Below are 14,373 nucleotides of genomic sequence, written 5' to 3' on the forward strand. Positions count from 1 at the left end.
AGGGGAGCAACCCATAGTGGACTGTAGGGCAAGTGAGGTATAGTGGAAGACATTCGAAGAGTTCATGATAACTCTGGCCTTTACATGCTGGGCTCACAAAGGCATGGCTCCACGCAACAAATGGAGGCATTAATATTTACTCTAAGGGGTTCAATGGTACTAAGGGGAAGGCTGAAAAGTTATCATGGTCACAGGGGAATATGAATGATGAGGGGAAATTAATACATCACAGGTATAGTCTGCAAGCCAATCTTTTAGAAGCGAAGTTATATCAATCTTTCCACATCTGATCAAATGTCAACTGCGTTGACAACTACACAAAATGTCTGACACTGCACGCAAAATGGATGAAGTTACCAGTTATTTTCAGAGCAGACTAAAACTCTTGGAATTGGAAGCCCTGCTTGTGGCAATTGTAGTAATCATGTTTTCATTTATTCAGTAATGACCCCCTTTGGCTTCAATCTGCTAACTTCTCCAGCGAGTCAATTTTTGTCCAAGGATGGACATTAATAATTGTGACTCAAACATTCAGGAGCATCACTAATTTCTTCTTTGTCAACTGTCATGAGAATAAGGCACTTAAATGCATCACTTGGAAGCTTTCATTTCATAACCGCATTTCACAACAAACACTTAAATACAATGCTTTGCAACTGCTAAAGTCAAACACTGAAATATAAGGATGAAAAGACATGCTCAGTGGTTCTGAAAAGTGCCAGTCTACCACAAACCCTTGCAAGGGTAAGATATCTCAAGCATTTGAGTAACAGATGAAGCCAGCATCTTCATGCTGTTGCTGTGCTGAGCAGTGATTGTCACGAACAGTAAGCTGCAGTCAAGCTAAAAAGACATTCTAGTTTTCCTACAAATAAGTGACATGGTATTTTCTCATTGGAATGAAGAGGGATGAGAGGTGATTTGATAGGAGTGTACAAGATGATGAGAGGCATAGTTAGAGTGGATAGCCAGAGACTTTTTACCATGGTGGAAACGTCTATCACGAGGGGATATAATTTTATGGTGAATGGAGGAAGGTTTAGGGGAGATGTCAGAGGTATGTTCTTTACACAGAGAGTTGTGGGTGTGTGGAATGCACTGCCAGCAGTGGTAGCACAGTCAGACACAATAGGGACATTATGTAGGTTAGTCTGATCTTAGAGGAGGATAAAAGGTGAGCACAACATTGAGGGTCAAAGGACCTGTACTGCACTGTATTGTTCTATATTCTATGAATTTCAGTACCAGTGTGAACTGAACGCCCCAGAGACAGGCAGATTGTATCAAATAGCATGTCCCTTCTGCTATTTGCAATGAGCAAGTTACTGGCTGTACTCAACCAAACCATGCTTGCAAAGCTTGTAACAGGATCCAATATTAGATGTTATTCTGCATTAGACATTTGTTGTGTATCCTGAATATGTAAGGATTTACATTGATAACCTGTTTAGGATTGACAGTTGCGCTTGCATTGCACTTACGCGTTTGGTCTGGTAGCATGAGATAAAAAAACTGTAGAGCTGGAATCGAAAGTAGACAGGCAGGAGGCTGGAAGAACACAGCAAGCCAGGCAGCATTAGGACATGGAGCAGTCGACGTTTCAGGTGTAACCCCTCTTCAGCACTGGGGGTGGGTATAGGCAGGGGCAGGCTGGTGAAGTGGGGATAGGTGATGACAGGTAAAGAGTACAACCTGGTTGGTCAATGGGAGGAATGAATCCAGTTGGTGGCAGGTAGTAGTGGAAGGGATGGGGAGGGGCTTCTCTACATTGGAGAGACCGAATGTAAACTTAGGGAATGATTCACTGAGGATTGCAGCCGGGCCTGCAGGGGTCAACCAGACCTCCCTGTCACTGCCCATTTCAATTCGCCTAACCACTCCCTTTCCAACATGACCATCCTTGATCTCCTCCACTGCCACAATGTACCAAACCGCAAATTGGAGGAACAACACCTAATCCCACACCTGAGCAGCCTCTAGCCCGGAGGACTCAACACTTAGTTCTCCAATTTCAAATAACCTCCCTTCCCATTCCTGAATTCCTTCTCAGCCCCTCTCCATCCCTTCCATCCCACCCAGCCACCATCGGATTCGTTCTTCCTACTGACCAACTAGGTCATACTCTCTACCTGTCTTCATCTATCCCCACTTTACCACCCCGTCCCACCACCCCCCTTTATCTGCAGCTCCCCCTATACCCACCCTCAGTCCTGAAGAAGGGTTACACTTGAAATGTCGATGTCTCCACCTCCTGATGCTGCCTGGCTTGCTGTGTTTTTTCTAGCCTCCTACCTGTCTAGTTTGGTCTGGTGAAATGGCACTGCCCGTTCACCAAAACCTGCAGCTCCCTGTTCGGGAGGCAGGATGTGAGCATTCCTTTCCCTTGGACCATGTCCTGAATTTTGAGATTCAAACACCACAGTGTGAAGGCTGATCTTGACTTGCAGCAGGAAAAAGTGAGGAGAAGCTGGGCTTTAAATATAACACCAGTGACGTGAGTGTTAGAAGATCTTGTCAATGGTGAGCACAACTGCCTCTCCTACCACCCAATGTTCAAAGAAGGGTGCCGAAGAGGCCAGTTGCATAGTTAATAAAGTGAAGAGCAGAAGATTGCATGAGAAAATTCACTCCGAGTTGTGATGGGCTGGACACTATTAATGTCACACAAAGTGCTTCCATAGAAATTTGGAAAGTCCCACCCTCAGGTTCTAAAATGGATCTACAGAGGAAGCTCGATTATCTGACTTCGACTAACAGGACAAAATACTCCTTGCCTGTGTCCCGGTTAGTTGAATGCTGGATAATTGAGGTTCCTCTGTATACATAGAGGCAGAGGACATAATTGAGATACTAAATTAAAAGTTTGCTTATCTCTTTCCTCAGGAAGAAATGTTGTTGAAGTCATAGTGAAAGAAGAGGCTGTTGAGAAACTGGATGGGCTAAAAATTGATAAATTGGATATATTAGAAAGACTAGTTGTATTTACATGAACAAGTTACCAGGACTGAATGATTATTTCCAGTTAAGGAAGTAAGGCAGATAATCACACTGATACTGGTCACAATCTTAATTCTCTTTCATTAAGATGCAGTGTCAGAGGACTGAAAAACTGAAAATATTAAAACTTGTTCAAAATAGGGTGTTGGAATAAACACACCAACAGTCAGTTTAACCAACTTTGATCATGGGAAGATATGTAGAAATTATAATCCAGGAAAAAATTAAAATCTAAATAATTAAAGTTCAATTATAGAAAACTAGTTTGAATTTGATAAAAGCAAATCAGGTTTAACTGAGTTAAAAATCACACAACACCGGGTTATAGTCCAACAGGTTTATTTGGAAGCACTAATTTTCAGTGTGCTGCTCCTTCATCACGTGGTTGTGGAGTATAAAATCGTAAGACACAGAATTTACAGCAAAAGTGTACAGTGTGATGTAACTGAAATTACATATTGAAAAAGACCTGGATTGTTTGTTAAGTCTCTCATCTTATAGAATGAACGTGTTGTTTCGGTTCTTTCATATATAAATTGCAGAACATTTAAAAGTTATATTCTCAAGTGAACTTTAACAATTGGTGTCATGTGGCCCAGATAATGCACTTAAGGTGTGAACTGCCCTGTGCAAGACTGTCTGTGCCACAATGGCCTGACTGATTCTAATTTAAAAAATGGATTTACATGTATTCATGTAGTTTTTGAGCAAAGGTAAAATGTAATTCTACAAGTACAAATTCACCCCACAAACTTATATGTGTATGTGTGCATGTGGGTGTGCGTATGGGGTGGGTTATGAGTGTCTGTGAGAGAGTGTGTGTAGGTGTATGTGTGGAGTGTGAGTGTAAAGGGGTACAAGTCTGTGAGAGGGTGCATGTGAGAGTGTGTGTAGGTGTATGTGTGAACGTATGAGAGAGGGTCTGCGTGAGTGTATGGGTCTGCAGGAGAGTGTGTGTGTGTATTGTGTGTGTGATGTGTGTGTAGGAATGTAAGTGTTTGTGTGTGTAGGCGTGTCTGTGTCTGTCTGTGTGTGTGCATCTGTCTGTGTGTGTGTATGATGCAATGGGGTCACCTATGGTGTGACATGAACCCAAGGTCCCGGTTGAGGCCATCCCCATGGGTACCAAACTTGGCTATCAGCCTATGCTCAGCCACTTTTCATTGTTGCCTGCCCCAAAGTCTGCCTTGGAGGACGGTCACCCGAAGGTTGGAGGTCGAATGTCCTAGACCACTGAAGTATTCTCCGACTGGGAGGGAACACTCCTGTCTGTTGATTGTTGTGCGGTGTCCACTCATCCATTGCCGTTTCCTGCTTTCTATTTATATTTTTGGGTTTTCTTGGGTTGGTAATATAATTTCCTGTGGTGACATCATTTCCTACGTGATATCATTTCCTTTTCTTTTAACAAAATACCATCCAAGAACTGTAATAAACACTACATTGGACAAACAGGCAGAAAGCTAGCCACCAGGATACATGAACATCAACTAGCCACAAAACGACATGACTCTCTATCAGTAGTAACCTTACATACAGATAAGGAAGGACACCTTCAACTGGGACAACACATCCAAACTAGTACAATCCAAACAGAGACATGCACAAGAATCCCTAGAAGCATGGCATTCCAACCGGAATTCTATCAACAAACTCATTGACTTGGATCCATTTACCCCCATCCCCGAAAAAAAGGAAATTATGTCACCATAGGAAATGATGTAACCACAGGAAATGGCATCACCTACCCAAGCAAACCCAAACATATAAACAGAAAGCAGAAAACACCAGCAGTGCTTCGTCTGGAAGCTGAAGATATTACCTAGTATGGTGACGAAAAGTCTGAAAATGAACCTTCCAGTTCAGTGAGCAAACCTACATCCTGAAAGATTAAGTATTTAAAAGGGCCCCAAGGAGGACCTTTTTCACACAGAAGGTGGTTTGTATGTGGAATGAACTGCCAGAGGAAGTGGTAGATGTGGGTACAGTTACAATACTTAAAAGATATTCAGACAGATACATGAATAGGAAAGATTTCAAAAGATATTTGCCAAGCGCAGGCAAATGGGACTAGTTTAGTTTGAGAAACTTGAATGGCATGGATGACTTGAACTGAAGAGTCTGTTTCCATACTGTATGACTCTATGACTCTATAAGTGCTCCCAAACATGAGAAACCTAAGTTAAATGAATAGATTGAACGTAAAGTTGAGAGGATAGTCACAGAACAGTTCAAATTCATAAGGATCCAAACAGACCAGATAGAGTCTCCCCATTGTTGATAGGGTCGAGAACCAAGGAAGTAACAAAGAGGATTGATGAGGGCAGAGCGGTAGAAGTGATCTATATGGACTTCAGCAAGGCATTTGACAAGGTTCCCCATGGGAGACTGATTAGCAAGGTTAGATCTCTCAGAATACAGGGAGAACTAGCCATTTGGATACAGAACTGACTCAAAGGTAGAAGACAGAGGGTGGTGGGAACTGGAAGCCTGTGACCAGTGGAGTGCCACAAGGATCAGTGCTGGGTCCTCTACTTTTTGTCATTTACAAAAATGATTTGGATGCGAGCATAAGAGGTACAGTTAGTAAGTTTGTAGATGACACCAAAATTGGTTGTGTAGTGGACAGCGAAGAGGGTTACCTCAGATTACAACAGGATCTGGACCAGATGGGCCAATGGGCTGAGAGGTGGCAGATGGAGTTTAATTCAGATAAATGCGAGGTGCTGCATTTTGGGAAAGCAAATCTTAGCAGGACTTATACACTTAATAAGGTCCTAGGGATTGTTAATGAACAACGAGACCTTGGAGTGCAGATTCATAGCTCCTTGAAAGTGGAGTCACAGGTAGATAGGATAGTGAATAAGGCGTTTGGTATGCTTTCCTTTATTGGTCAAGAGTATCGAGTACAGGAGTTAGGAGGTCATGTTGCAGCTGTCCAGGACATTGGTTCGGCCACTGTTGGAATATTGCATGCAATTCTGGTCTCCTTCCTATCGGAAAGATGTTGTGAAACTTGAAAGGGTTCAGAATAGATTTACAAGGATGTTGCCAGGGTTGGGGGATTTGAGCAATAGGGGGAAGCTGAACAGGCTGGAGCTGTTTTCCCTGGAGTGTCAGAGGCTGAGAGGTGGCCTTATGAGGGGCATGGATAGGGTAAATAGGCAAAGTTTTTTTTCCCTGGGGTCAGGGAGTCCAGAACTAGAGGGCATAGGTTTAGGGTGAGAGGGGAAAGATATAAGAGACCTACAGCGCAACTTTTTCACACAGAGAGTGGTGCGTTTATGGAATGAGCTGCCAGTGGTACAATTGCAACATTTAAAAGGCATTTGGATGGGTATATGAATAGGAAGGGTTTGGAGGGATATGGGCCGGATGTTGGCAGGTGGGACTAGATTGGGTTGGGATATCTGGTCGGCATGGACGGGTTGGACCGAAGGGTTTGTTTCCGCACTGTACATCTCTATGCCTCTATATTAGTAGAAGGTTTTTGGCAAAAGTATCAACTGTGGTATGAGGAAATGGTTTATGACACAATTAGTGGTTGGAGTTTAGAATGTATCACTGCACATTGCGGTGGTGACAAATTAAATTGTGGTTTTCAATAGGGAATTAAGTAGAAATTCATAGGATCTAAAGCACAGAAACAGGCTATTTGGCCCAACTAGTCCATGCCAGAATTTATGGTCCCCTGGAGCTTATGTCTTGTAACCCTGTATGCTCTTTTCCATCAGATGCTTGTCTAGTTTTCCCTTGAATGCGTCTAAAGTATTTATTTCAACCAGTCCCTGTAGAAGCAAGTTTCACATGCTTGCCATTCATCATGTACCTAAGTTTATTCTGAAATGCCTATTAGATTTCTTGGTGACTTTCCTATGTTATTGGTCTCATATATGGTTATATGCCTCCCTACAAGAGAAACAATATTTATATATTTCTATCAAGTTACAGAACTTTAGAGATCACAATAGATCACCCCTCAGCCTTCTTTTTGTCAGCAGATATGTCTGGCAATATGTAAACACACAGACTTTGGGTATCACCTTTGTAAGTCTTCTCGATCCTTCTATATTCTTTTATAAGAGGATGACCAAAACCGCATGCAAAACTCTCCATGTGGTTTAACCACATTTCATCCTGTTTTAATATAAATCTATTCTTCTACCTTCCTCAGGGAAATATTAATTGGTAAGCATCCAAAGATAAACAATTGTAAGGCTATAGGGAAAGCAAGAATGTTTGGGAGGGCAGAGCTTGGGGTAGGTACCAGGTGGGTTGTTCTTGAAGAGAGTCAAGATTAGAGTGGTGCTGGAAAAGCACAGCAGATCAGGCAGCATTCTAATGAAGGACTTTTGCCCAAATCATTGACTTTCCTGCTCCTCAGATGTTGCCTGACTGCTGTGCTTTTCCGGCACCACTGTAATCATGACTCTGATCTCCAAAGTCTGCAGTCCTCACTTTCGCCCTGTTCTTGAAGAAAGCCAGCATAGGCAGACCAAGCTGAATGATCTTTTGTTCTGAAAGTATTCAATGCCAAATGTATGCACACAAATATTCGGGTGGATCAGAAATACTCTCAGGAATTCTCACCAGCTATTATTTCCATTGATCAGAATATGTAAACTTGGCAACTGGAAATCCCCAACTTTTTCATGCAGAGGGTGGTGTGTATGTGTATGAAATGAGCTAACAGAGGAAGTAGTGTAGTATAATTATAACATTTCAAAAGGCAATTGGATGGGAATATGAATAGGAAGAGTTTAGAGGGATATGGTCCAAAAGCTGACAAATGAGACTGGATTAATTTAGGTTGGACTAAAGGGTACGTTTCCCTGCTGAAGAGTTCTACGACCCTATGCCAGATTTATGCAAATATAACCAAGGATCCTGTGCCTCCAGCAATGGGTCAAATAATCTCACATCCCATGACAAACCTTGGATATTTAGGTTCAAATTGCTACGTGAGTTGACTACCAGAGTTTCAAATTCAATGCGAATGTGGGGCCAAGAAGGAGGCGGTGCCTTCAGATAAAATGTCCAAATGTTTCCGTGTGAGGTGCATTAATTTCCCCTACTTGGAATTTTCTTTTCACCAAGTGCCTTTAGTTTCCGCTTGGAGCTCATTCCAACCGGTTTCGGTCCCTTCGACTGAAGTTCCAGGGTCATATTATTAAGCAACCGTGGGCAACCATTGAGCCGAAACCTGGTCTTCACACTCTGACCATGAGCAACTGCCAAGACAGGGATACATCCTATCTGCTGGAGAAAACAGTGAAGGATCTCCTGCAGATCTCAGTGAGGAAAACCGAGCAGGATGTGCGGAGGGAGTGCGGCTCCCTCGCGCGGGAGCTGATCGAGGCGAGCACGAGGGTGAGAGCACAAGGCGAGCCCCAGGAGCAACCTTTCCAGGACTCGGTGCTACTACCGACAGAGACCATGAACCGCCTCAGAGACATGGTGTCTCAGGGCAATATCACAAGTGTCACGGAAGGGTCACGGGTCATCCGCGCCGTTTTTGTCAAGGTTTTTGAAGATGGGCAAAAGAACTTTGGACGCGTCTTTGCTTGCCTGGCTCTCATCGTTATTGTCGTCCAGAAAGTTGTCCCTGAGGGTCCCGGCCAAGAGGAAATGTTGTTGCTGACTGACTGTGTGACAGATTGCCTTGTCCAGCTCCGCCAGGCGTGTGACCACTGCCAGCCCAAGAAGTGGGTAAGTTATTCTAGAGCCCTTGTTAGAAAGTGATACAGCGATCTCGACAGAGTCTTGTCCCAGGATGGATCAAGTGAGGTAAACCTGGGAACAGGGAGTGAAGACCTGTCTGAGAATACAGGAGGTTGGTGTCTCAGTCTTGAAATATCACAGTGCGATTGAAGAATTATTGCAATGCAATGGCTTAAGCTTTTCAAACAGATCGCCGTAAGCAAAGACCTTTTTGTGACTCCAACTTTTAACCACAAGGAATTATAACAATTAAAGTTGAAAAATGGAGGGAAAAGCACCTTTCCTCGGTTTCTGCTTTAAGGAATTCACAAGAAACAAAAAGGGTAAGCCGATTGCTACAATAAGAGCACAGGAGGAGATCATTCAACCCATCATGCCTGTGCTAGCAATATGAAGAAGCCATCTGAATTAGTCCCATCTCCTTGGTGTTTACCATTAGCCCTGTGATTGTTTTTGCTTCAGTATTGTAAATTGTAACCATAAGAGTAAAAGAGTAAGATGTTGAGGGCAATTTGCACATCAAATCAATACTGTTATCCAATTTTTCCTCTACAATTACTTTTCCCAATCTCATTCAGTACTTCCTTTTTTTTCTGCATGTGCAGGAACATCAATCAAACATGATTACAAAATCTGAAAATAGTAAATCTACTAACTATGTTTCTGGTTTAATTGATGTACAAGATTAAAAAGATTGTGATGGTGAGAGAAGTGCTAAAGGATAGAGATAAGGGAAGTCTCACTGATTACCTGCCTCTCCGGTAAAACACTTATTTTAAAAGTTATTACATTAACACTGAATAGATTCATATTCTTGCTCTCTTGCAGATAAAGTGTGATTACTCAAAGAACACAATCATATTTGGACCCGGGTTCGATTCCAGCCTTGGGCGATTGTCTGTGTGAAGTTTGCACATTCTCCCCATGTCTGCATGGGGTTCCTCCAGGTGCTCTGGTTTCCTCCCACAGTCCAAAGATGTGCACATTAGGTGAATTGGCCATGCTAAATTGCCCATAGTGTTGAGGGATGTGTAGGTTATGTGCATTAGTTGGGGTAAATATAGATTAATAGAATAGGGAAATGGATCTGGGTGGGTTTCTCTTTGGAGGGTAGGTGTGGACTTGTCAGGCCAAAGGGCCTGTTTCCACACTACAGGGGTTCTATGATTCATATTTTTTAATGGCTAGATGTAATGCTGACAGTTTGGATAATGATATAGAATATTATGTAACAAGCATTCGGTTATAATAACAGAATATTATATCCTGTTATAATACGCAATAGCATTCTGTTGCATTCTTTCCATTGCCAGGAAGCTAATATTTACAATTGATCTTATCAAAACGTTAGTGATGCTTGGGTCCTCTTGATAGTGGCTTCTAAGCTATACTTGTATGGTTAAACCATGTGTAGTTTCCTCAGTAAAAATCTTATTTCCTTTATGCTGAATTTACAACATTCATATTTCAAAGAAAATTCAGAGTTAATTTCTTTTTAAAATTCTTTCATTGGAAGTGGGCATTGCTGGCTAGGCTAGCATTTAGTGCCCATCCCTAACTGCCCCTGATAAGGTGTTTACAGCTGCCATCTTAAACTATTGTCATCTCTCTGGTGCTTGATGTACATAGAAAAGCAAAATATGCCAGATGATGGAAAACTGTATCAAGAAAAATAACAATTAAGCAAGTAAGGACGCATCAGAGTAGAGAAACAGAGTTCACATTTCAGGTCAATGACCATTCATCAGAAATTGTTGTTCTGAGATTTCTTGAAGTGTCCTCATCAAAATCCATTGAGATGATTCCTTCTCCCAGCCTCTCCAAGGTGAATCTTCCAATGATCTTAAATCTCTGTCAGCTTACATCTCTTCACAGAGAGGACACAGTTTCTCTAGCATCCAGCCGGGTAGCTAACAGAGAACAGCTTCTCTTTCTCTTTCTGCATGCAGGGTTTTGAGTCACACTGCCCAGGGATCTGTAAATCTAACCATAGCGAAGCCAAATGCTTCATTTTTTCTTTTCAGGTATTCTTAGTATTTGGATTTCAGTAGCTGTTGTCCTGTGTGGTGTATCCCCATGGTAACCAAGTCACATTGACTTATGCTGGGCAGAACTAGCAGGAGGTGACACGTCCTATCTCATGATATTATTTTTACTATGAACGGAAAGAATCCAAAACATAACCATCTGATAAAAACTCACATGCATAAGATTTAGGAAAGAGATGGATTGAAAAATAACTACATATGTAATAAAAAAAAACAGAAAATGAAAGGGTAGAATGAAAGCCTTTGAAATATATATGAACAATGTTCTATAGAAAACCAGAAAGAAGAACTGAATGAGTAACAAGTAACAGGATATAACAACTTTGTCGTTTCTACTCAGCTCACTAGGTGGTGCTTTCCATTTGCGGTAGCTAAGGTATGGGAATTGGTCCAGTTACACCAGCACTTTCTCTTTCACTTTTAATGTGCAACATTTTCAATATTTCACTTTAATTTTTAAAAAATATATACATTTGTTTGTGTGGGGCAGGGGTTGTTGATGTGGAATAAGAACAGAAGAAACATTTAGGAAAAATCAGTGAAGATTTTACATAATTTTTTTCCACATTTTGTTATATAGCCATCTGTTTATTTTAATGTTTTGTTTTACAGGGTTTCATGACTGCAGTTGCAACGGGCATGTCCTTTATGGCTGCAGCAATGCTTGGAATCATTCTGTTGAAATAATGATTGCTGAGCAGATTCTTTTTCTCCTTTGGTAAGATCATCTTTCAGTGAATTGGACAATCAGTCCAAATTCTCAAATGAAAACTAGAAATTGAGATAATCGATTTCCATAATAAAATATAATTTATTCAAGTTACATTTCGGATACTTCATTTTAAGATGAAGAACTATTTCATGGTCTGCCTATCAGTGTTTTGTTAACTTGCTATGTTTAATAATTAGAATTTCTTGTACTAGGTTTACAGTGACGATCACTCAGTTTCATATGAGTAAGGAGCCCATGTGCACAGTTCCCAATTTGAGTTGCATTGAGTGACGAGGTTGTGATAACATGTTCTAATATTGGCAGAGAAGGGGGAAAATTGTAGCCAAAGTTATAATCGCTGGTATTTCCTTACAAGGTGGTAAAAATGTCATTCTCAGTAGATTGAGCAAAGCTTATTAACCTGGGCTCCCAAAGCAGCACCTTACTAGCTTCATTTCCTGAAACACACCAGGATAATGCAACACTGACATTGTATCCTGTACATTCTTATTGAGGGAGTCAATTATTAATCAGTCTCCAGGAGGCCTGTCCTATTAGGAACAGAATCATTGAGTCCCTACAGTGTGGAAGCAGGCCATTTGGCCCATTGAGTTCACACTGACACTCCAAAGAGCATCCCATCCAGAACCACCCCCCTAAGCCAACCTTCTATTTTCCCATGGCCAATCCACATAATCTGCACATCTTTGGACTTGTGGGAGGAAGCCAGAGCACCCAAGGGAAACCTACACAGACATGGGGAGGATGTGCAAACCCCACAGAGATAGTGATCCAAGGCTGGAATCGAACCCAGGTCCCTGGCACCATGAAGTTGCAATGCTGACCACTGAGCCACTGTGTTGCCCTGGGTTATATCAGTGTCACGTGGTGGGGTGGTGCTTGGGCATGGCAATTGGAGCACCCAGGGCTGTAGATGAGTAGACCTCACTGGGAGTGGTGTACACTGCCAACATAAGAATGAGACAATGAGGGCACCTCAAGACAAACCACAAATGTTGGTGGGCATAATTATGATTCTCAACAGCGATGTAGTAAAGGATAATTAGAGCACAATTGGTGTAGAAATTAAAGCCATTTTTCAAGTTATTACATATCCTTTGAAGTTCCCAAAATTGTGGTAAAACAGGACATTAGCTGTACTGGGTGATGTTATGCAGGAGGTTTGCTTTCCTTGTACCTGAATTATTAATGTTTTAGTGTCTGCAAATGAGAGGATAAAGCTGCTTTGGTCCCCACAGGAAGAGTGGTTTGCTCTGAGGCAGCTGGCACCATTCCAGCATGCACTGAGGGAAATCAATTACACAGAGAGACTGCAAACAGCAAGGTCAATAACAGAAACATATTTAGACTCAGGAGGAGAAGGACTGCTTTTCTCACTCTATACTGAAGAATAATTTTGAAATTAATTGCTCCGGACCATCCACAGCTCCTACCTCAACCCCAATCCCAACTTCTGCAGCTTTGAAATGTCCAACTTTCAATCTTCCCTCTCAGCAAATCTCCCAGCTCTGATTTTCTTGAGTCTGACCACCCTCACTCCCCTCCCAACTCTCTCAATCTCTACATTCCTGGAGGCCATCCCTCCAACCCCTAATCACCAGGCTAGGGATTTTTAAGCCATGACCATTCCCCTGACCCCAGCCTTCAGCTCAATCATGCCGCTCAGGAATGAGCACCGTCAGATTTCTGATCCAGGAACTGTGAGACATTGTCCAATGGGAACATTTCAAAATATTGATAAACTAAAGGATAAAAATTTTAAAAATGAATGTGGAACTAGGCATTTGTGGTAGCATAACAGAAAACTGTCAGCTACATGGTATCGCATTGTAATGTAATTCAGAAACATCAGTAAAGAAGAGGACAAGAATTTACTGCAAACACATAGAACTCTGATGAATTAAAACTGACAAGTTCTTATGAGATAGTATGTTTGACAACATCCACTGTTCTCAGAATTAGATTATATTTTGAATTTATTTTTCCACAGGGTGTTCACATTTTGAGCTAAATCACAAGTTGGTAAAATTCTGCTGAACTTTAGCTGTCAGACCACTGTTGCCACGTTGCAAGATATTGAAAGATTCATGTATCAAGCCTCTCTACCTATAAATAAAATCAAAATATTGTGGATGCTGGAAAACCGAAGGAAAAACAGAAACACAGCAGTTCTGACAGCATCTGTGGAGAGACAAACAAAGAATCAAAGAAAAATTCAATTTTTTATGTATTTTTTTTACCCAGTTTTGGCACTAAAATAAAACACAATAGATTATAACTGTATTGGTCTCTTTCTTTTCCCTATTATTCAAAGAATGTGTGCCGTTTAGTGCCACTGAACCCTGCTTTATATCTAAGATTGTATTCCCTTTATGAGATCATCTGTAGGCTAACATTACATATGATGATGTGTCTCCAAACACTTTTCCTTTGAAAGTGTCCCTTCTGTGGTGGGGTGGTGGAGGGGGTGGGGGGATGGGGGAGGGGGGGAGGTGGTGTTCATGAGAGATCCAGATGTTTTGTTTATCATCAATACGTACTGTTTATAATACGTATTGCCAAGGGAGATTGGCAGGTAGGACAGGTCATGGGGACAGTGCTGAGCTGGAAGGTTGGAACTGAGGTAAGATTGGGGGGAGGGGAAATGAGGAAACTGGTGAAATCCACATTGATGCCCTAGGGTTGAAGTGTTCCGTGGCAGAAGATGAGGCGTTCTTCCTCCAGGCATCTGGTGGTGAGGGAGCGGCGGTGAAGGAGGCCCAGGGCCTCCATGTCCTCGGCAGAGTGGGAAGGGGTGTTGAAATATTGGGTCACAGGGCGGGTGGGGTTGATTGGTGCGGGTGTCCCGGAGATGTTCCCTAAAGCGCTCTGCTA

At 42.0% G+C, this 14,373-nt stretch overlaps 1 protein-coding gene across 1 annotated transcript; it reads left to right on the forward strand.

Moving 5' to 3' along the window:
* The first annotated feature begins 7,870 nt into the window (after positions 1-7,870).
* On the forward strand, positions 7,871-13,767 carry LOC148152206 (uncharacterized). Its single transcript, XM_087993976.1, has 3 exons — positions 7,871-8,706; positions 11,379-11,484; positions 13,490-13,767. The coding sequence occupies exons 1-2, from the start codon at positions 8,221-8,223 to the stop codon at positions 11,451-11,453; spliced, it is 561 nt and encodes a 186-aa protein (XP_087850102.1). The 5' UTR covers positions 7,871-8,220; the 3' UTR covers positions 11,454-11,484; positions 13,490-13,767.
* The last annotated feature ends 606 nt before the right edge of the window (positions 13,768-14,373 follow it).

Source organism: Chiloscyllium plagiosum, unplaced genomic scaffold (genome assembly GCF_037043375.1).
Source record: "Chiloscyllium plagiosum isolate Xiang-an unplaced genomic scaffold, Cpla_swu_hap1 HiC_scaffold_1, whole genome shotgun sequence".
Classification (NCBI taxonomy): Eukaryota; Metazoa; Chordata; class Chondrichthyes; order Orectolobiformes; family Hemiscylliidae; genus Chiloscyllium; species Chiloscyllium plagiosum.

Bases quoted from the DNA above. Each gene is read 5' to 3' on its own strand.
- LOC148152206 (XM_087993976.1), top strand. From the start codon at position 8,221: ATGAGCAACTGCCAAGACAGGGATACATCCTATCTGCTGGAGAAAACA. The intron at 8,707-11,378 runs GTAAGTTATTCT...TTTGTTTTACAG, and splicing joins ACTGCCAGCCCAAGAAGTGG to GGTTTCATGACTGCAGTTGC.